General features: G+C 34.2%; 1 protein-coding gene across 1 annotated transcript in view; it reads right to left on the bottom strand.

Annotated features, from left to right (window-relative positions):
- Window positions 1-23807, bottom strand: part of LOC117120904 (spectrin beta chain, non-erythrocytic 1-like) — a 68928-nt gene that overhangs the window by 10748 nt on the left and 34373 nt on the right. Inside the window, exons 4-31 of the mRNA XM_033265999.1 lie at window positions 23233-23406; window positions 22017-22305; window positions 21427-21727; window positions 21199-21316; window positions 20181-20503; window positions 19582-19886; window positions 18943-19187; window positions 18622-18822; window positions 18053-18169; window positions 16364-16396; window positions 12959-13036; window positions 12594-12758; window positions 11943-12371; window positions 11709-11825; window positions 11325-11600; window positions 11049-11216; window positions 10040-10212; window positions 9621-9858; window positions 9243-9335; window positions 8791-9066; window positions 8515-8682; window positions 8278-8295; window positions 8000-8089; window positions 7441-7494; window positions 7206-7313; window positions 4366-4611; window positions 1032-1322; window positions 521-729 (exon numbers count right to left, since the gene is read on the bottom strand). Coding sequence (XP_033121890.1) covers window positions 521-729; window positions 1032-1322; window positions 4366-4611; window positions 7206-7313; window positions 7441-7494; window positions 8000-8089; window positions 8278-8295; window positions 8515-8682; window positions 8791-9066; window positions 9243-9335; window positions 9621-9858; window positions 10040-10212; window positions 11049-11216; window positions 11325-11600; window positions 11709-11825; window positions 11943-12371; window positions 12594-12758; window positions 12959-13036; window positions 16364-16396; window positions 18053-18169; window positions 18622-18822; window positions 18943-19187; window positions 19582-19886; window positions 20181-20503; window positions 21199-21316; window positions 21427-21727; window positions 22017-22305; window positions 23233-23406 — 5303 coding nt within the window. The remainder of the gene's footprint in view (window positions 1-520; window positions 730-1031; window positions 1323-4365; window positions 4612-7205; window positions 7314-7440; window positions 7495-7999; window positions 8090-8277; window positions 8296-8514; window positions 8683-8790; window positions 9067-9242; window positions 9336-9620; window positions 9859-10039; window positions 10213-11048; window positions 11217-11324; window positions 11601-11708; window positions 11826-11942; window positions 12372-12593; window positions 12759-12958; window positions 13037-16363; window positions 16397-18052; window positions 18170-18621; window positions 18823-18942; window positions 19188-19581; window positions 19887-20180; window positions 20504-21198; window positions 21317-21426; window positions 21728-22016; window positions 22306-23232; window positions 23407-23807) is intronic.

Below are 23807 nucleotides of genomic sequence, written 5' to 3' on the forward strand. Positions count from 1 at the left end.
ATGTTTTGTGGTATGATATATGGCAAAGCCATCAAGCATGGATCTGAGCACTAAAGACAGATGGAGAATTGAATGCGAGGATAGCGGAGTAGATAGCTTTCAGAGAAAAGACACAGGTGCCGTAATTAATGGAATGCGACTATTGCAAGGAAATGCCGCAACAACTGAACATCAAATAATCTTACTTTCATAGTCGCGGCATTCCCTATTGCTACTTGTCACTATTAATAGGGAATGCAGCAACACTTAACATGAAATAATCTTTCACATCATTATGAAATTGAAAAAAATATATAATTCATAATTAATAATAATATAGAAAATCAATAAAAACCTTTAGATTGCTGAGAGTGATCAAACAGAGAGGTAATTTAAACTCTTGAATACTTGGTTCCAAAAAATTAAAATTTCAACTTAATAATGATACAATAAACAAAACAAAAAAAACAAAGAAAAAAACAATTAGGAGGCTTTTGGAGTGGAATTGATTTTACCGTAATCAAAGTTGAATTGCACTAACCTCTGAGAATGGTTTTCATCCATTAACTTCCTGGACTCCTTGGAGAGGTCGTTGATTGTGTCAGCATAGTCTTCTACAGCACTCTCCAGAATGTTGTGTTTCTTCATCATTGCCATGGCGCTTGAATCATCCTTACCGCGTTCTTCAGCCATCATGTATAATTCCTGTTCGCTCATCCAGGCTTCAGCTTCATTTGCATCGAAGTAGTACTTAAAGTGTCAAGAAAATTACAGGTTATTTCATTAATAATATTATTAATATAATGATAAAAACAACAATAACAACAAAAATAACAAGTTCTTCAGTCACAGCCTCTGAGGTGATAGTGTGGTAATATTATACAACCACCATACACTGTATATTCTTAGAAAAAGAAAAGGTGGGCCTGTCTCCTGGTGTACTGCCTAATTCATCACAAGAAAAATCCCACTGGAAATAAGTCTTCAGACTTATACTGGCTATTCCTTGTTGTGTCCTATTTCCGCCAAGTTGACAAATTTTATATACTCACTCTCTGTGCTTTCTCAGATTCGACCAAACGATCTTTACGTGCATCTACCGCATCTTTCAGCTTTTCCCATTGGTCATTGACATCACCAATTGCTGTCTCAATCTGATCAGAGAATGGGTGGTTCTCCTCGATGGCGGCCCGTCCACGGTCACAGACCTCAACAATGCGTGGTTCATGACCATCAACCTCTGCCTTCAGCGAGTTATTCTTCTTCTGTAGGGTCTGCACCGCTTGCAGATTGTTACCGATGTCTTGGGATGTTGCGGCGGGCATGCGTTCCTGTATCCAAGCCTTGAGACACAAATAGAAATACATATTTGACTTAAAATTTATCAATGCATGAGAATTTCATGATGAAAAGCTGTTTCTCAAGATTGTAAAGTGAAGATTTTATTGAGTCATGAATCAAAATATATGTCAGCCTATGATATAATGTCATATCGAAGATTACAACGCAAGTCGTCAAATGGATATTGTACCATGGAAAAGAATGTTTTTCCATGTTTGAAATGGCTTCTTATTCAAAATTAAGATTGTTAATGAAACCAGAGATGGAGAAGGTTTGATCAATTTAGAAAGATAACAATCAGCAATGCAGACCATATAAAAATAGAATTGGTTTCAAATAATAATTAGAGTCATTATCAACCTTTATAAACATGATTAATGAAAATAATGAAGCTTTGGTATATTTTTTTTTAAATTCCAAACTTCTAGTAAATAATCTCAATTATAGACTTTAATAGCAAAAACACCAAGGGATTACTCAGAAAATGTCACATTATTATAATTATTTCTAAACAATAACAATATGAATGATGAATAATGACAATACTAAATGACAAAATGATGCATGACAAAGCAGCTACAGGTAACCATCTTGTGATTAATTAAATTCCACGGAGAAAGAATTCCATTGTTGTTTTTGTTATTGCAGTCTGTATGTAAAAGGATCTCTTTCATTTCAAAATTACACACCTGCTTGTTATGCATGATATTGTTATAAAATATTGTCTGTTGAACATTACTAATTCTACATATTAATTTCAAGGTAACATAATAATAACACAAATAATCATTTTATTATCATAATTGCAATGATATCTATCCCCAGCAGCTACATACTTTTCTATTATAATTATTAATTTAATAAATTTTAAAATCCTACTGGCTATTGGTTATTAGTGAATGTTTTTGTAGTTGCTTCCCTCATAACCGAATATACGCATAATTATTTAATTGATTTCCAATTGTTGACAGCCATGATAATTTCCAAGAAGTACCAATCCAAACAAAGCTATTGATATTTCTTTTAAATCAAATATTAAAATTCTTTTATTTAGTCTATTTCCTACATGTCAAATACTATAAACAAGAATGGGAAAAATATTTCAGGAGTAATAGATGTATAGCTTGAGTATGGTTTAAAATGAAGAAAAAATTGAAGCACATAATACGTGGTGCGATCAAGTCCAATCAGTCGCTTGTCGGAAATTCGGTTTTTATAAATTATTATTATTTGTAAGGTATTTTTCTTTACAATGGTGAACATTTTTTTTAAAATCTGACTTTACATTACAAAGTTATAGAAGTTTAAAGATACACTACGTTTGTGAGAAACCCTAAACACGTTTTTGAGAAATTCATGTGTGAAATTTACCACCGCGCTGAAAGAAAACACTAAAGCCAAAAACGTAGGTCGCCTAGGCCTGGATAAGGTTGCAGTGACAGAACATGAGAGAATTTCCATGTGTGTTGATATGAACTGTTTTTGCAGTTACCGTTGTGTGCGCATGCGTCTGACTCGAGTGGTAATTGCAGTAAACATGTGCTTGCTGTGCAGCTAGCTTTGGGCGATCTGACGTCATCGCAGCTCAAGCGTGTGAAATTAACCTAATTGGTTGACACTCGGCTAATCTAGTTGATGAGGGCCAGTTTAGAGGTGTGGCCTCCTCTCTGATGACGACGCTCTGAGCAACAACATCAGATATTGAACTTTGACTGTTTTGTTTACCATCGCCTACCGCCCCAAAAAACTAAAAGTATATTCCAACATTGAATCGATAACAGTTAATACTCTAAACAAAGTTATTTTACCATTGACAACAATGGCTTAGCTAGGCCTAGCTTGACCTAGGCCTAACTTGCCTAGGCTTAGCCTGGCTACGAATTAAGGCACTCGCGAGAGATTAGTACTGAGGCTAAATCAAATTTTGCCTTGGTGCCCTTTTATATTTGAAATTTTGGCCTTTGTGCCTTTCAAAATCATGTCATACCGGAGGCCATTTGGCCTTGCCCATAAAATCCCCAAATTCGAGGCCTGCAACGTTCTTGAAATTTGGCCCAAGTAATACAAATATATTTTTCTACCAACACCCAGAGTTTCGTTTAGGTCCCAAAACAGGTTTGAAAGTTATTTGAGTTTGAATTCGCCCAAAAACATTGGTGGTGATACATTTCGTATGACGATCAGCGATACTCAACAGGCAGTCTATGCTAAGCTAAAAACAGGAAGTTACCGTTGCTAAAGGTTTTGAAATTGCACAATATTGTCAAATGATTGTTCACTAATTATTTTTTGGTACTTGTAAAGTGGATGAAAACTGTAAAAAAATATGAGCAACTAGGCCTAGCTTTGCTCAATTGCCATGTTTTGAATCGACTATGGCACTGTGGGATCATTGTACTTGGTTAGATTAAAGATGTATCATGACAATTGACCGATGACGTGATTGACATGATTTGGCTTGACCATGCCACATATGTTGCTAAAATTTAAATTAACAAACACTGTTAATCTACTAAAATCTACCTTTTAAATGATAAATTCCTCAGATAAATTATATTTTGAACTATGAAAGGCTTTTGTACTTCAAGCATTAAGCACTATAATATCAGGGTATATATTATTATAATTACTATTGGCATCCTCATCATCATCCTAACCTCACTCCTACAGCATCATATTATTTATTATACCTGTCACCTTTCTCTTTTTCACCATTAGAGTACTTTCGAAATAGGATGATAGTTGGATATCTATTGTCATCCATTTACTCTCCTATTTCGAGAATAACCTTCATCCAATAACCATCAACTTCCTAATGATAGAATAAGTGATAATTCAAGTACATATTGTGCTCGACAATCGTCGCAATTTTTTATAGAACGCAACACCAAGAAGCATGCAACAGATCATTTTAATAATGATTCGTTCAAAATGACACCGACAATAAGCAGATGGTTTATGGACGGAGTTGGATTTGTTGTACAACGATTGTATGACCGTGATACAGTGCAGCAAGTGCCTGGCTTTAGAAAAGCTTAATTTTACCTTCTCATCTTCAAAGTCTCTGATGAGCTTGTGACCTTTCTGAGCATTTTCCAAGATGGCTCTCCGCTGGGTCAGTGGTTCGGACATGGCCATGAACCGCTCCTCTACGGCCTGTTTTTTGACGGTCACTTTCTCAATCTCTTCCAGGTTCTCCAGGTGTTGTACCTGGCAATGGAGTTCATTGACCTGACTCTTTTTCACCATCACCTGGCTCTCTAGCATCTGGGTATAAAGATAAATAGAATACTATCTTATTTTTGAAAAATAGGTATATAAATGAAACAAATTTGAAGTGAACTACTATTTATATATATAGAAATACAATATTATGGATGTTATATAAAACATTAAATTATAGGTAGCCCTCTCAACCCCCACCTCCTCTTAACGTAAGACCCTGAATCCATTCCTGGCCTAGAATAGTACTTATTAAGTACAGTTGTTAAGTACTACAGAGATGAATCTGTGACCTATATTAAAAATGTTAACACCCAAGGAATATATAAGCAATCCTCTAAAATTTAAAGATGGCAGAGTAATCGACAATTCTTGTTTACATACAATAAAGGAAGGCCTTTGTAACCATGGTAATGAAACTAATCAACAAACTGTAGGCGAGACATCCTAGAGATCAATAAGCTATAATGCACAGACATATAGGTAATAGATATTCATCTGAACAAGTGTATATGAAAGTATAAATATTTATCACTAAAACACTACCTGTTATTATGGCCCTGTAGACACTCAAATTCTATTAAAAAAACATGTGACATGCCTAAATATGGTCATGACAACATTACATCATGAACATATACAGGCACATCATAACTATATACCATACCTGCGATAATAAGCGCCCGGGCACTTAAAATATTTTTGGCTCTTTTTGAGGGGCGCTTATTCAAACGGGGCACTTGTGAAAACAGAGTGGAAATTGAGGGGGCGCTTATGGAAATAGATGAAAATTGAAAGGGTAATTATAGGAAATTGGAAAATTCAAGATGCACTTTTTTAAAAATCAAAGATAAACAATAGTTTTGGTGAACAAAAGGTAATCGTCGAGAGAGCATGGCTCATGACAAGAATGTTGGGGGTATTTACACAACAGCAGATGAAATTAGTGGTGGTACTGGTGTTGGTGGTAAGTGTGTTGGCCATCTGCCAATTCAGATTAGCAGGATACGAGAGTGATGAGGTTAGTTTATTTTTGTTGACTGAAAATGGCCATACAGTATTTTAATTTTTAGATATTAAACACTGTAGTTTTAAATGCAAAGAGGATAGCAATAAAACAAGAACGGGATTCTAAAGATGCATCAAAACTGAAAACCATGTTAAACTTAATGGAGACTGATAGACCGACAGCAGATGGATAGATGGACTGACCAAATGACAATGCTAAGATAGATGCGAATAGTTGATGCAGAAAATTAGGTTGGTGATATACTGTTCTGTACTGTATGATTGAATTTTCTTAAGAATCAAGGGGCGCTTATACAAAATTGAGGGGGCGCTTAAGACAATTTTCACGTTAGGAGAGGGAGGTTATCCAAGAGGGGCGGTTATCCAAGAGGGGCGGTTATTCAAATGGGGCGCTTATTTGCACGAGTACGGTATGGGCACATAAAGTTTTTTAAAAAGAAAATTCTAGACAGAGCTTATTATTTCATACCACTGCTCCCCCATGGATAATCACATACAGTAGAACTCCTATTAAGCAAACACCTTATTAGAGACCAAAAAATTTACCATTGATAGAGTGTCTCCTGAATAGGGGTTGACAATAGTTTAAAAAATATACTTTCAATCATTTTGTGGCCAAAAAAGAATCCCCTAAATAAGAGTGATCCATTTAAATGAGAGTGATCCCTTAATAAGAATGAGTCCTTAATAGGGATGGCCCCTTAATATGGGTATCTTGTTAATAGTGATCTCTCAAAGGAGAGGTTCTACTGTAATTAAATGGATATCATTCATCTTAATCTGACAATCTGTATTAATTACAATATTTTATATACCTTGGAAGGAGTTGGCATAGCACCCAGTTAACTTTGAGGTCAAGGGTTCGGATCTCTCGCTGTGCATTTCACTATGGTCCCTGGGCAAGGCACTTAATCTAGTGCATCTGCCAAAAAGTATAATGGTATCTGGTATTAAGCTGTAGTATTAATTTAATGCAGCACATAAACCATAAGAAGCGTAGGCGGTTGCACTTTGTGCTGGTTTACCATTTTACGGATCCATTGACAAGGAATAACAATGTTGCAATCATTTAAAGACTTTCTTTATATTGCTGAGATGCTATGAAAATACTAAACAATATTATAGTAATTTCTTGAAAATAATAGCTCACAAGTATAGCCAAATTCTAGGCTTAACAGGTACATATATTATGTATGACTTGATGGATATACACAAGATTAATGGTACAGCTTAACTTAAGCCTATATAAGCCTGTATTTATGTATCTTAAATTTTATCGATTCATTTGGATGTGGCAAAGAAAGCCATTACTTGTTAATAACTATAAAATTACAGTATGTGAATCTATAAATGCAAAATCCAAAAAATCTAATAAAGTTAACCTGTTAGACTTTTAAGGTACTGAAATATTTTTAATAAGTAAAAAAACTTTATAACATTAATTTATTACAGAACACAACTTTAAAATAAAAAAAAATTATAGATTAAATTGTTATTATCTATATTGATATATATATATACTAATAAACTTGAGCTAAATGAAATCTAACATTTGAAAAGCTTCCATTCCAAGTTATTAACTAGCTTATATACTGAGTATGCAAGTTCAAATGGCACTTTAAGTAAGATGTTACCTGTAAGTAAGATGTTACCTGTAAGTAAGATGTTACCTGTAAGTAAGATGTTACCTGTAAGTAAGATGTTACCTGTAAGTAAGATGTTGCCTCTAAGTAAGATGTTACCTGTAAGTAAGATGTTGCCTATAAGTAAGATGTTGCCTGTAAGTAAGATGTTGCCTGTAAGTAAGATGTTGCCTGTAAGTAAGATGTTGCCTGTAAGATGTTACCTGTAAGTACTGTAAGATGTTACCTGTAAGTAAGATGTTACCTGTAAGTAAGATGTTACCTGTAAGTAAGATGTTACCTGTAAGCAGAGATTCCAAGTTTGAAAACCAAAAAATAGGGAAATTTTTTTTGTGAAGCGATCGCCTCTAATTTCGTTAATTTGTTGAAATTTATTTACTCAACTGACAGCCATCTCATTGATTGAGGTCAGCGCGGATGAGAAAGATCGTAACATGGAGGATACATGGATACAGGACACATGGATAAACAAGGCGATTCTACCTGCCTGCTTTGCCATGGAGTTGTTATTTTGATAAACAACTTAAATAACAACTCCCTGGTCTTGTTTACGACATTTTAAGGCTGAGCGAGCGCCATAGTATATTGGCTTAAGATAAGAAATTTTGTTTCATTGCTCTATGACATCGTGGAAATCACATTTTTCGTGAAATTTTCGGGATATTTAAAAAAATCGGGAGATTATTAATAAAAATCGGGAGGGCGGGAGACGGCCTAAAAAATCGGGAGAAACCCGCGATTTTCGGGAGACTTCAGGAGATCTCTGCTTGTAAGTAAGATGTTACCTGTAAGTAAGATGTTACCTGTAAGTAAGATGTTACCTGTAAGTTAGATGTTACCTGTAAGTAAGATGTTACCTGTAAGTAAGATGTTACCTGTAAGTAAGATGTTACCTGTAAGATGTTACCTGTAAGATGTTACCTGTAAGATGTTACCTGTAAGTAAGATGTTACCTGTAAGATGTTACATGTAAGATGTTACCTGTAAGTAAGATGTTACCTGTAAGATGTTACTTGTAAGTAAGATGTTACTTGTAAGTAAGATGTTACCTGTAAGATGTTACCTGTAAGTAAGATGTTACCTGTAAGTAAGATGTTATAAATTTTATAAGTTAATCTCAATAATTAAAATTGTTTAAAATTATCGTTACCAACTGGATCTTCATCAAACACCATCACAAATGACAGTTAATAGCACCATCACTTCTCTAACTTAAAAAAAATACTTTTTCTAATTTTCAGAATAAATTTGATTTGATCTTTGTGATCATTAACACAAATCCAATCTCGTCAATTCTTACAGGTTGTTTGATGTTTGCCAAGAAGTTATCCTGCTGGTTGAGAATGATGTCAGCTTGTCTAGCATCTCTGTTGAACATCTGGTGATGGAGAGCTTGGGACAGAAGATGCTGCCTGTTATCCCACATCTGGTGAAGCTCAATCCAGCCGTCATCAAGAGCTTGCAGACGCTGAGGAAAATTGTAAAATTGGTTAAGAAATCATTTGATTTTATGCAATATGTAGTTTAAAGTAGTTTAAACAGCTGATGTAAATATGTACTTGAAATGAGATCTCACCTGCTTGAGGAAGACATATTGTGCATCAGTTTGTCCTTCTGTAACACGCTCTCCAGTCTCTTTCAGCCCTGCATACTTATCTTCATAGCCGTCAATCTCATCCTTTATGGCAGCATGTTTGTTTAGAGATTTCTCTGCCTCTTTCAAATTGTTTGGAATGTCTTCCGACGCAATTGTAGTTTGAGTCTTAGTAAGCCATGCCTGGAACTCATCAAGATCGCCCAAGAACTGGTGCAGGTCACCTGCCTCGCTGAGAGCTGACTCACGTTCCTTTAGCTATGTGGAAAAGATGGAATATTTTAAGCAACAATCGATTGAAAATTGTGTATTAAGAGGATGATTATTACTAATTCAAGAATGTGAAATACTGTATGAGAAACTTACTACATCGTTAAGGTCTACCCAGGCTTCTGTGATCTTGTCCTTTCGTGCTCTGATCCTGTCTCTTATACACATCTATCCTGCCATTTTTGTTCCAGGTCTTTAAGTTGTTCTTCAACAGTTTCCTTCATTTCTGGTTTCTCTTCTATCAGTTGCTCACCATGCTAAATGGGAGAAAATTAAAGGGAATGCTTACAAAGCACACCAAACCTAAACTGACGTAGTGAAAAAAATATTCCTTCTCACATAAAACTTCTCCTTGGTATGTCTACAACATATCTTCAAATTGTTTTTTATAATAAACAATTCTTAATATACATTTAGGATAATTTGACAAATATCTTCGTCTGCCCTTTTTTAGCCTACTGAGCTGCCTCCTTTTCACCAACAGACACAGCCTCAACTGGGGACCCCTCACCATTACCCTTCAAATGGCAATGTTAACTTACTTCTTTCAATTTATCAAGCCTCTCCTTGTTCTCCACTAGTTCCTTCTCAAATGCCTGGTGCTTCTGCCACTTGCTGTGTAGATTGCGAGCTTCGTCGTATGTCTCTTCTTGAGCAACAACCATCTTCTCTGTAATCCATTGGTCTAGATCCTCAGCTTCTTCAAGGAATGCCTGCAGTTGGCACTGGTCACGGAGTTTATCAAGAGCATCCTCTGCAGCTTGTCTGTTAGCTTTACGTCTACAAAAGAAGTTAATGACTTTAGTTTCAAAGAAGCGTTCTCTGCTGGTAGGCAGATGAAGGGGAAAAAAAATAATAATAATAATGTCAGCAAGAAAAAAACACCTGTACAGTAAGAAAAGAATATGGCAACCAAATGAAGATGGGAATTGCCATTTTCTTGACTAAGCAATGAGCATACCTTTCATCGATATTTTCAGCTTTTTTGTTGATTTTGTCTGCAGCATAGTGGTTCTCATCACAGAGCTTGTTTGCTATTGTTATTACAGCATTGATCTTCTCATCTGAATTGTCCATCTGGTTGATGAAATTCTCTTGCTTTTTAATGGCTTCTTCAGCTGCTTCCAGGCTATGCTGTAATTAAAAAATACAAACAAATTATGAATCAACAGATGTTTACTATACAACTTTAACACAAAAAGGATCGACGTTTGGTATCAAAAATAAACAAATCATAGAAAACCAAATGTAGGTGACATGAGGTGGGTTTAACAATCACATGATTAACACTTAATATGTTAACAAAAGCTCAGTAGGCTATCATGGAGTGGAAAAGGGTTTAATCCCACCTCATGTCACTGTCATTTGGTTTTCTATGATTTGTTTATTTTTGTTCACTTGATCTTGAAAATGCGTCCATGATGGACACGAAACGTCGTTCCTTTATTTCAATAAATTTTGTGTTAAAACAAATTATGAACCATGATACAACCATTATTAACAATGGAGGTATCACACACATAAAAAAAAATGAGCTAAAGAAGAAAATCTATAAATCAAGTAATGAAAAAATATGTAGTTTAGAACAGAGCAGTTTTAAGTCCTGTCCACACTCAAATGTGACATGCCTAAATATGGTCATGATGACATGTCATCATGACTATATATGGGCATACAACAGTTTTTTGTCAAAGAATATTTAATAATGTGGACAGACCTTAGTACATTCCTGTCCAGTGTTTACTGTGGTAAAAAAGTTTTACTATTATAAATTTTATAAGTTAATCTCAATAATTAAAATTGTTTAAAATTATCGTTACCAACTGGATCTTCATCAAACACCATCACAAATGACAGTTAATAGCACCATCACTTCTCTAACTTAAAAAAAATACTTTTTCTAATTTTCAGAATAAATTTGATTTGATCTTTGTGATCATTAACACAAATCCAATCTCGTCAATTCTTACAGGTTGTTTGATGTTTGCCAAGAAGTTATCCTGCTGGTTGAGAATGATATCAGCTTGTCTAGCATCTCTGTTGAACATCTGGTGATGGAGAGCTTGGGACAGAAGATGCTGCCTGTTATCCCACATCTGGTGAAGCTCAATCCAGCCGTCATCAAGAGCTTGCAGACGCTGAGGAAAATTGTAAAATTGGTTAAGAAATCATTTGATTTTATGCAATATGTAGTTTAAAGTAGTTTAAACAGCTGATGTAAATATGTACTTGAAATGAGATCTCACCTGCTTGAGGAAGACATATTGTGCATCAGTTTGTCCTTCTGTAACACGCTCTCCCGTCTCTTTTAGCCCTGCATACTTATCTTCATAGCCGTCAATCTCATCCTTTATGGCAGCATGTTTGTTTAGAGATTTCTCTGCCTCTTTCAAATTGTTTGGAATGTCTTCCGACGCAATTGTAGTTTGAGTCTTAGTAAGCCATGCCTGGAACTCATCAAGATCGCCCAAGAACTGGTGCAGGTCACCTGCCTCGCTGAGAGCTGACTCACGTTCCTTTAGCTATGTGGAAAAGATGGAATATTTTAAGCAACAATCGATTGAAAATTGTGTATTAAGAGGATGATTATTACTAATTCAAGAATGTGAAATACTGTATGAGAAACTTACTACATCGTTAAGGTCTACCCAGGCTTCTGTGATCTTGTCCTTTCGTGCTCTGATCTCTTCCTCCTCTTCTGGATGCTCTTGGGCAAGTTTATCTGACTCTTTCTCCAGATCATCCAACTACACATATTAAAAATAAAATTTAAAACTTTACTTCCACAGAAAATAATAAGTTTTATTTTTAAATTACTTAAATGTTGATTGATTGAGAGCTAAAGTAAATTAACAAATATTAACCTTGGTTTGTATGGCAGCAAGATCACTCTCCATTCCCTTGAGACGACGTTGAAGAGCTGTGACACCTGCCAGATCATTGCCAAGTTCTTCTGTTGCTGCAATGACTTTAATCTTGTCTTTAATCCACTGGGTAGTTTCAATACACTCAATGTGATACGTCTGGATTTCACGCGACGTCAGAATGGCTTCACGTCTGGCATCCAGCAGTTCACGCAGAGCGTGCCATCGCTGGTTGAGGTGATTCTGCTTGCTGTTGATTTCAGTGGAGTTTGGATGCTCATTCTGAAGAAGTTGTCGAGCAAGTTGGTTGACAATGGCAACCTTAGAGGCATTGATCTCAACTTCTTTTTCCAGACGACCAAAGCGAGATAAGAGTATGTCATTCGATTCAAGATCCTCTCCTGGGTGCAATGCTTGTAATGTTTGTTCCTATAATAAAAAAAAATAAATAAAATTGTTGTGAAACTCTTATGCAATCTACTGTAAAATTGAGATCAGAAGTAACTGAATGGCTTTCTTTAGAATTATATCATCAGATGGTGCACATTTATTAAAATTAAAGACTCATATGGGCAACTACAACCACAAAACATACTACATGTTTTTCTGATATTGTCAACTTGTATGGAAGTGCTCTAAAAATATACATACCTTTTCATCAATCCAGGCTTCGACATTGTCAGCCTCGTTGAAAAGCTTGTAGAGGGACAAAGCATCCAATAAGCGCTCTCTGCGCAACTGGTTCAAGTCCTTAAGCTCCTTGTACCTTCGATCAATTGTGCCCAACCTACTGCAAACCTCTGACGATTCACGATCCTAAGGAAACAATACCAGATCAATTAAAATACCAAATAACACAAAAGAAAAAAAACACCAACAAATTTATAAATAAAAACGTTACTTGTTCATGGCAACATGTTAATAAACGTTCATATAATTAGTCAGATTAAACTCAATCTGGTGCTATGAGGCTACAGATTGTAGAGAGCTGCTAGAGGGAGCTCTTTTCAACTTACTTGGTCACCAAGTTGCTCAGCCTGCTCATGGAGACTGCCAATCACCTTGCTGTAGTTGTCTAATTCAGTTGTCAAAATCTGCAAAGAGAAATGTACATTTTGATTATTAAGATTATTACAAACCACACAATGAAATTTATGCTGGTAAGCATACATTGCAAGTTATAATGTTATGCACACACTATCATTTAGTATGTTACACATACATTTTCAATTAAGATGTTACATATATATTATCAGTTATGCTACTATGCACATACTATTAGTTAGGATGTTAGGTCATCATCAGAAAAGATGATATGCATACATTATAAATTAAAATGTTACACATACATTTTATCTGTTAGGATGTAGCATATTATTTCATTTCATTTATTTATTTTGACACAAAGGTCCTGAGACTTCAAAAGAAGCAACTGCCTCTATGACTCAGTGAGCCAGAAGTACCAATGATCAGTTACAATACATCATCAGTCAAGATGTTACATATACATTATCAATTAAGATGTTACATTAATAGTTAAGATGTTATATTATCAGTTAAGATGTTACATACATTATCAACTAAGATGTTACATTATTAATTAAGTTGTTACATTGTCAGTTAAGATGTTACATACAATATAAGTTAATGTTACATTATCAGTGAAGATGTTGCATCTATTATCAGTTATGCTATTATGCACACAATACCAGGTATAGGACTATGCAACACTAGATGCAGGTTATGCATATAATACCAGCTATGATATTATGCATACATAAATATTGATGCTGCATATGCATAATGTATTTGGCTATGGTACAATTAGACATGTTCCAGAGGGCATTACATTTTTCCCAACTAAAACAGACTCCAACTGACTTGTGATTTATTTCATAATCCAGGATCTATGTAATTATTTAAAACAATTTGATGCCTTAAAGTCATTTAATATTATACATTTTAATGTGTTTTAAATTAAAAATAAACGATGTTCAGTCCCGACCCAATTTGCTTAACTACCAATTTTATATCAGTCAATTAAAGCAGTCAGTCAAAATATTAATTTACTTACTAAACACAAAGTCATGAATCTTAATAATCAATTATGTTATTAAAGAATAAATTCTTCAAAACAAAATACGTACAGTATATAAACGTAAGATAAGGTACAAAAATAGAAAATATGCATGTAATAAGAACACAAGACATTTTACTTAGAACACATCTTCCATACCTTTCAAAACCTCAACTTATCCATAGCATATCAATGTAATTTTTAGTCACTACTGGCTGGAATTAATCTCATTTATTCAACTAATAAGGTAATACAGATACAGCATGCCTTCCCTTTTTCAAGTATTAGTATACCAGATTTATTTTCCACAGGAGCCAAAATATTTTATAAACTAATCGAAATATAAATATTAGTCTACAACATACACTAAAGCTAAAAGAATACTGAAATATATTTTGAACTATTCTAATACAGTTTGTTTATCCTTTTAGTCATTAATGTTACACCTGCTTTAGATATTCAACTTCTACTAATTATTCCCAAGAGTTCTAATGTTAAAATCTGGCTCCAGAGGGAAACTTTTCCTCACCTTTCCTCCAGTTTTTAAATATTCAGAAATCTGTATCTCATTAACCGTTCCCAAGTTTTCCGTCAAATATGCTTTTTGTCTTAGAAAAATTAGTTGTACAACATATAAAAAAGGGGTTTTTTTTCTCCGGAGCCTGGCATTAAATACTTATTAGCATTGTAGCTTTCTTTTGTAACTTATTTTTATATTTCATTCAAACATCAAGTATACTTATAACAGGATGGACAATGCTCTATAATATAAGATTTTAAAAAGATTAATAAGTCCTCCTGTCACAGGATTTGAACCCAGGAATCTGGCATTGGAAGGAAAACATCTTAACTACCAAGCTGCTACTCTGTTATTTGTCCATTATTATGCTCCATTATTGGATACGTATTTATAGCCAATTTCTTTTGTTATGCTGATGAACTTCTAAGGTCAATATTCATTTATGAATAACATCTGTATTTGACTGTTCGTTTCTGCATCATTATTTTTTTTTATTATGCATACAATAAAGACTGAGTATCATATTAGAATTCTGATTCAGGTCAAGAACAAAACAACAATAAATGAAAACAGTAAATATGTAGTGAAATTGAAAACTTTAAAGTTAATGTGGAAAATCAACAAAAAATTTAGTCAATGGATGAGAAAATTCATTTTTGGAGTAATTGGTATATTTTTAATCATGGTTATGACATATATCAACAAAATAAATAGCCAATGAATGAGAGAATTAGTTGATTTTTTGAAGTAATTTGTATGATTTTGATCATGGAAGACATGAATGATGCAAGTTAAGAATAAACCATCTTTTTCTGGTAAAAGTTATTGCAATGGACACATATAAAACAAGGAGGGAACAATGTATAAGATTCATCATTATTTAAAAAATTTTAGTTACTTTTGAAAATTTGATATGTTGTATATTTCCATGACAACAATAATGAAGAACAATAAAATGGCCTTTTGAATGTTTAAAATGTATAAATTTGTAAAACTATAAAGAAATCAGAAAAACATGATGTGATGAAAATGGGGAATTACGAATAAATTTTTTATAAATTTCAACAATAAAAACATTTATTAAAAACATTACAAAATTTAAATATGAAAATTCAACTTCTACAATGCCCATGATTTTAATATAGTTTTGATTAATTATCATTTCAAATTATTAAGCTAGTAACTGAGAATTGCTAATTAAATTGTACTACTACATTTTACGACACATTATGTTTTACAATATGCCACATGGATTATTACTTAGTTTGATAATTAGTTTTAACTATATTTGATTCCATAAAATACAGTATTTCTTTCATGTGAAACAATGGAAAATAGAAAATTATTTTTTTCTTATAAAAATAAGTAGGTGTAAACAATATATCAATCAGAATAACAAACCAACTTTATATGGAAAACAGGTCCCACTGTCCCATATCTAATTAAAATTTTAATCAAGAACATCAGCTGCAATGATCTATAAACAAGCCATGCGCATATAATTAACTCTCGCATAATATTGCATCACGCAACGACCACTCTGAGGAAATATCACTTTAATATCAAGAAGAGAATGAGAATTAGTTTACTGCTTTTAATAGCTCAATTTAGCCAAAATAATATATATTATGCTGCTCGAAAGTTGAAATTATTGTAAATTGTTCCAATAAAAGCATTTTATATTGCAAAGCTGTTTCAGTAAAACATCTGTGTGAATAAATTCCATGCATTTGTGATGAAATGTAACCCAAGTAACGTCAAAAGTGCAGTTATGTGCAGTTAGTAAACAAGAAACAGTGACATATTAATTCTTTTTTAACTCACTTCGTCTTCTAAGTCCTCTATGTTTAGGAATTCCTAGAATGTGGGAAAAGCGAGCAACAATACATACAAATTTAATAAGGAACATGCAACACACAGTGCTGGAATGGGAACTAGGTTAAAACTACGAATATAAAGTATACATATTATAAGCATATATGTATACACATCAATCACACAGTGAATGTTATTCAAACCTGCCACCGACTTTATATTCCTCAACATTGGTACAAAGCTAAATCATTTAGCTCCTTCACACAAATATAATAAAAAAAAGTGAAGTAGCTAAAATCTAATAAACATTGAAATATGTGGCTGTTGTAGTGAAAATTAGATTAATTATATTTTATTAAAAAATGTTCTAATACACATATATAGGTGGGAAATTATGCTCTTCATTAAGCTTGGGAGAATGAGTGGTTTTAAGGTGGGCAGGCATAACCAATAAAATTTCACGGAGCAGAATGCGACAAGGCTGGTGCAATGTATTGTTTTAATGACGATCTATTCGGCTACCAACATCAGCATACGGCTGCACGTCATCATCATGCTCTTAAAGGGAGGGGAGATGGAATCTTTGGCCGACAGTCGTACAAAGCACTGTGTGCCCAGTTTTAGTTAAGATGAAATCCAGATATGGCACTGGATTTGGACCCACAACCTTGGGATTGGAAGGCAAGCATCTTAATCAACAAGTCACTTTAATAAATAAATGAATCAAATTGATGATTTATTAATCCCATAATTTATGTACCAATTAATCTATCAAACAACAATTTTGTCAATGTTTTTTATTTCATATATCAATAAATAGTTTAAAACTTGCTCAAAATTAATTCAATATTATATTGGTGTATATATATATATATATTAGCAGCGCATTCATTATAATAGCCTCTGCATCAACCATAATAATTTTATATTATTTTGGTTACTATTATTATTATTAGTAATTATTATAATAATTATAAGTGTACCTCTCCTTATATGTTCTCCTCATCTTATTATGATACATAGAAACAGGAAGTTAAACTCACGAATAGACGATGACCATAACAAGCTCTAAATGAATATGCATGCTAGCTAATCCCACACACTAGGGACTACATCCTATTCTACAAGCAATACACAGTACAAACAGTTTACTGGACAAATATTACACTATACAATGAAACTATGAACAATCTTCGGTGAAAGCAATCTTGAATATATTCAACATTATGAAATGCTTAAATTAAATTCATGCATGGTAGAAATATCATAGCAACTACATTATGTACATTCTTACATATTTATGTAATTTCTATATTATATATGCAGGTGGCAGAAATTGTGCATTTATGTCCATATATTGACATTTCAGTATATATTGTTGTGTCTCATAATATTTGTGTATGAGTGTATATATGTGTGTGTGTTTGTATACGTGTTCAGAGCATGTAGGGTGTGCGTGGTGTGCCAATGCCGGTATGTGGGTGTGTCAATATGTTGATGTGTCAGCGAACAGTATGAGGCAATATTGGTGTATGCACGGGAAGTTGGTTATATATGGGTGTGTTGGTGTATTATTATTATGTAGATGTGTTGGTGCAAGTGGCTTTGTCGGGTTTATGTGGGCTACCGGTTTATGTGGCGGTGTTGGTGCTTCACCGACAATAGTATTTTCACCCTGTGTATAGATTGGTGTTTTACCTTGTGTTTCTTGATGAGGGACTCGGTGCTGGCTTGGTCGTGTCCGACATCCTCGCTTGATACAAGTCGCAGAGTATCCAGCATCCAAATATCAACATCATCTGCATCTGCAAAGAACTATAAATAGAAATAGAAAATTAAAACCACCATTTTCAGTACAGATGTCAATATTTTCAAATTGTGGTGAATTAATGATCAATAAACAATCCACACTGTGATGTAGAAGTTCTCAATAAACCTATATTTATACACAACAAAAATGGCTAATCTCAATCAATAAGCACACTATAGTGTTTTGGCTTTCAACCTATCTCCAAATATTTGAACTATTATTATATATTAGCCTGACAAAATATGTCAGTATTTTAAATGTTTCAACCTTGCAATGAAATGTTTAGTGTCCTTAATATTTTTAAGAAACAAAACACGGAGCAACTTGAGAATCTTGATTTTCTGGATGGAACACAGGGAGAGAAGTTTAACAAGTAATTTAGTTAATTCACATAGGTAGAACATTAAAATTGGGAATCAAGGTGAAGTTACATCCAAGCTAAAGTTTCTCTTTTCACCTGGTACATGTCTGTGGCTTCGTTTAGACGATTCTTTCTCTGTTGGCTCAGCTCGCCAAGTTTGTTCCAGTTCTCTTGGACATCAGCGTTGCGTGCCTGGATCTTCTCAGCATCACGATGTCCCTCGTTAATCAGGTCCTCCCCTGCCTTCATGTTACCTTCAAGCTGGGTCTGACGGCCTGATATTTCTTGTTCCAAGGCCTAACACATTGAGAAATATTAATTTATTAAGAAATGAACAGAATTTAAGAACCACATCTTTACTATATATGCCACAATTTATCTCCGTCTACTCCTATTTACTTTATTTCAGTACCATACCTTGTGTTTATTGAGGAGCAAGTTGACACTGGTTAGATCGCGGCCAATGTCTGGGGATGATAGCACCTGTGCCATTTCTTTTATCCAGTTCTCATCATCCGCAAGATCCCAGAAGAATTTCCACAGCTTGCAAGATTCCTTCAAGTTGTCCTTGCGGGTGTGTGCCACATTCTGCAGCTCCTGGTAGCTCTCCTCAAGGTTTGCAATACGTTCCTTTACAATCATTGGATCAACAGGAGTATAGCCTAGTATAGGATAAAATAAGATGATTACGGAAATAAAATCTGCTACTAGATCACAAAATACATTCAAAAGACTTTAATAAAATCCATTATCAGATATTGGCCAAAAGTTAACTGCTTATTTCTGTTTCTTCTTTAAAATTTCCAGGCACATGTGGATGCCAACTACTTATAAACTGTTATCCCTAACATAAGCTACAGGCCGGATTTTTTAAATCAACTTATATTTTGCCAAGTTTGATTAATCAATAATATTTGTAAAACCCAAGATAAAGAAATCAGTACTAAAAGGCAACAGCAACAATAGCTGCAAATGCTGCAGTAGCCATAAGAGCTGCAACCTAATTATCAGCAAACAACAGAATAAAATGCAAAAAAAAAAAAGAGTAAAACTAACCTGTTCCGTCAACACCATTCTCATCCACAAACCTGTCTGCCTGCTGGTTAACCGCGTTAACTCGTTCACCATAGGCAGAAACATCTGCTTCAAGAAGGGCATGTTTCTCTAGAAGGTCCTCTACGTCCATTAAATGACGACCGTAATCCTCTGACAACAGCTGTCCTTTGGTTTCTTCCATTGAATCCAAGAGGAGCTCCATCTCCTGGAAAATCTTCTGGATTTCCAGTGAGTAGTCAAGTCGTGAGCGGCGACTCTTGAGCAGCTCAAGTAAATAGGCCCATAGACGTAGCACATTTTCTTTCCTGCAAAAATTGTTGTTCAATAATTATTTGAAATTTTTTTTTTAAACATACATGAAAAGAACTTCTTAGTACAAATGTAGTCAGAGGAATGAATTATTCAATTTTATTTTAAATACAAGCTGAGACTTGCTCAAAATAATGATGCAAACAATTATTTTTATTTATTTTTATAAATATTAATTTATTGCTGCTCAGGAAACTGCATGTGATCTGTGTACTTCTACAATTAGTTAATCAATCAACCAACCAACCACCAATCAATCAGTAAATATTTGTCATCTACTAATTACTAACCTAGCATTAATTCTTTCTATATCATGGTAGTTTTCAGATTCCAACTCCTCAGCCACAGCAACGACAGTCAGAACTCTTTCCTCGTATGCGTTGATGTCCGTCTCAATAGCCTCGTGCTTCTTTGCAGCAGCTTCAACCGCCGGCAGATCATAACCAAAGTTGTCTTGGGTCACCAGGCGCTGGTTCTCACCCAGCCAGCTTTCACGCATTGCAGCCTTGCGGTTAAAGCGTGCCGCCAATTGCTCTAGTTTTTCCTGACGGATAAGCTCTTGGCGAAGTGCCAACTCACGTTCATGTTCTGCTCGTTCTAGTCGTTCCCAAGCCTAAAAAATGAGAGATTCTTAGCCACTTGAGATAATCTACCTTTTAAATTTAAGATGATGAGCTTTCAAAAAGCTCTCAAGATGGTTTAGGAAGTGACATCTTGTCTCAATTTCTGAACCTCGTTAAGATTACTGTTATCACTATGTAAAGAGATTACAAAAAATATATTTGAAACATGCATCAAACACATTTATATTAACTACCCTAGTTCCTCTAATTGAAGCTCATCTCCTTAACACGTTCACTGCCAGAGACGAGTATACATGTCCCACAGGGTATTGCTGAGGGAGCTATGGTCGATTATACTTGTCAAAATCAGGGTAACATCCTAGCATTTATTACTTTTTTGTTATACAGTGCAGAACCACAGACTTAACAGGAAAATACACCTAGACGATAATGTACCAATAACGTATGTATGTTTGTGTTATGTTACCGGCAGTACACTCAATTGCAAAAAGTGGACAAGAAAACTCGCACTTGGCAATAAAAAGTGATGTCACAGTACCCAACGATGAGTTTCCTCATCCCCTAATTTTATCTCGCCATGTACATGTAAACTTGTTGGCACACAAGAAGGAACCTAAAAATAAGGTCTAGCAGTCAACGTGTTAATCATGAAATTGAGCACTTTGCATAAAATTTAACCTAAAGCTATGTGGTGGGCTTACACCAGGGAACAATATATCCATACCTTGTTAATATCTGAGATGAGTTTTCCTTCTTTTGGCAAGTATGGCTTCTGGTTGTTAGCCCTCATCTTACTTTGTATTGTAAAAAGAAGTACCTCTAAATTACCCTTTTCCATAAACCTGAAAATTAAGGAGAAATAGAATCATGAAAAATTAAAGAGATTTTGATTTTCACCACAGCCAAATGGAATGAACATGTTCAATTCTCTATGGAATACACCCAAACTTACTTTGGTGGTTTCTCCACTGTTCTGTATGTGTTGAAGGCAAATAGTTGCTGTTGTACACCAGTCAGTGAATTGGCAAATGTTCTATCTCCCAAAACTTGAACAGTCTGCTCTATCCATCGCAACAGATCTGACGTGAGCTTCTCGTACTCCTTGACAAGTTTGTCGTTCTCGCGCACAGATGTCATCACGTTCGTGATACGCTTACCCATGACGGTCTCAGTCTTCATTTTCGAAAAGTAGTGATAGTATGTCACCACGTATGTCATGATGGACTTCTCGTCTGGGTGGTCGATGTTTATATCTGGAAAATAAAAAATTACAGATTTTAGATGTCTGTGGTGCTAATCTCCTGAGGTGTATGTATAGTTTGCTGCCACCAAGATGAAGAATTCTGGATCTTTAACCAGAATAGATGGATGTATATGAGCACTTTTTGGATACCATGAATATCCTACTTACCAATTTGAGTACAGGAAGGTTGCTTGTGTAAATTCAAAGATCACAATTTGGGTAAATCCTAATCTGTTATTCTACGCCTACCTTTACACTTACATGCTCTGTAAAACTACAAACATGGAAACCAAATTTACCTTCTGTATCAAGGAGTTTCACAAGACCAAGTTTCTGTTCAGCTGTATTGAAAGCATTGTTCAAGTTGTGCACTGGCTGGCTCTTCTGCAATTTATTGTACTCGATGAGGTCTGGTCTGTGCTTGTGGATGAGGGCATTGAACGCAAGACCATCCCGCCAGCTGTTTGTGAAGTTTCGAACGTTCACATTTTTGTAACCGGCTGTTTTCATCTGACACCACAGCAAGAGGGCGTCCTTTGCTGAACGCTTTTCATCGCTCTCATCATCCTCAATGGTAATATCTTGGATCTTTTGAAACAGAAAAAATAATTTAGCATACGGTAATATATTTTATCAAAATGTTTAAAAGGGTATTTTGAAACAGAACAAATGTTTTAGCTAGAATATCTTATAATGTTTTCAAAGTTTATTTCCTTAAGTTCAATGTTTTCACCTTTAGGCGAGAATTTTTTTTTACCTTGTTTAGCGAACCTGGCGACTACAAATATTGATGATTTCAAATAAAAATGAAATTTCATTTTTGGCCAATTAGTGCACCCACTGCCATGAAAGAGTGAAAATTTCAGAAAAAAAATAATAGTTGTTATTATTTTTATTACATCCTCCGCTGCCTTGAAATCTCCAAAGATAATACATTCATATTTTTTCCTAACTATATAAATTTGAAGCATTTAACCAGCCTATTTTACATTCACCAATAAAATTAAATTTTTAATTTCTCCTCCGTCTGAACGTTTTTGGCAAAACTATTTGCTGAATCAGAAAACAAAATTTTATTTTTATTCCGCCCTCCTCCGATGATCTTTAAAAAAGTAAGTATGCAAGACAAGGAATAAAAAAAGTCTCGAATTATGAAAAAATTATGAATATTTAAACAAATTAAACTGTATGACTTTAAGCTTTTAATTTCTCTCAAATTAAGAATAACGCCACAGCTCATGCATGTATATTTATTAAATCTATATGAATGATATTGGTTAATATCTCATTTAATATCCATTAAAAACTATACAAACAAAATTGTTTTGATTACATTCACCATTTTGCTATAAAGACAATTTATTTAACTGCCAAGTATTTTACTTAAATTTGGCCTGAAGTTTTATTATTTGATGTGTCTTTACACACAATTTTTTTTTGTATTGACCAAATATAATGAATATAAAGAAAATTTCATTTGTTCCTTGACACGAAGATTGTGTACAGTAACCTCACCTGAAATCTAAGAATGATTGTCCAAATTAGACCAAGAGTGAGTCGATGGTTGCCATCGGTGATGTCATGTGACCCCATGTTCTCCAGATGTACTCTCTTGTCCTTCAGAAATTTCAGAGCCTTCTCTGTGTTTTCTAAGCAATGGATCCTCATCTTGCCTTTTGTTGGTTTCGGCTGTAAAATAGTAGGAAAGATTGGATTTAGAATATTTTCATTAACAAAATGTATTAAAAAATAGTTTTCTTTGTTTACAAAATGAATCTGAAAATTTACATGACATCAAAAACTTACCTTCATTTAATTTAATTAATTTCATTTATTTCATTTCTGACACAAACCAAATACTTTAGGAGATAGACGGGATTATCAAGAAGTGAACTGAATCAACTATCAAGTGACTCTGAAACCTCTTAAAGTGAAAAATTTATTTAAAAGAACAAAAAAAAAATGGTAAGAGTAGTATAAAGAGTTGGTAACATGTATTTCTTAAGTGAATTATATTTCAAATTAAAATATTGTTATTGAAAATTATAATAACTAAGATAATTTCTTTTAATGATTCATGTTAAATTGAA

Source organism: Anneissia japonica, unplaced genomic scaffold (assembly GCF_011630105.1).
Source record: "Anneissia japonica isolate Jap-2015-1 unplaced genomic scaffold, ASM1163010v1 scaffold287979_len241728_cov154, whole genome shotgun sequence".
NCBI lineage: Eukaryota > Metazoa > Echinodermata > Crinoidea > Comatulida > Comatulidae > Anneissia > Anneissia japonica.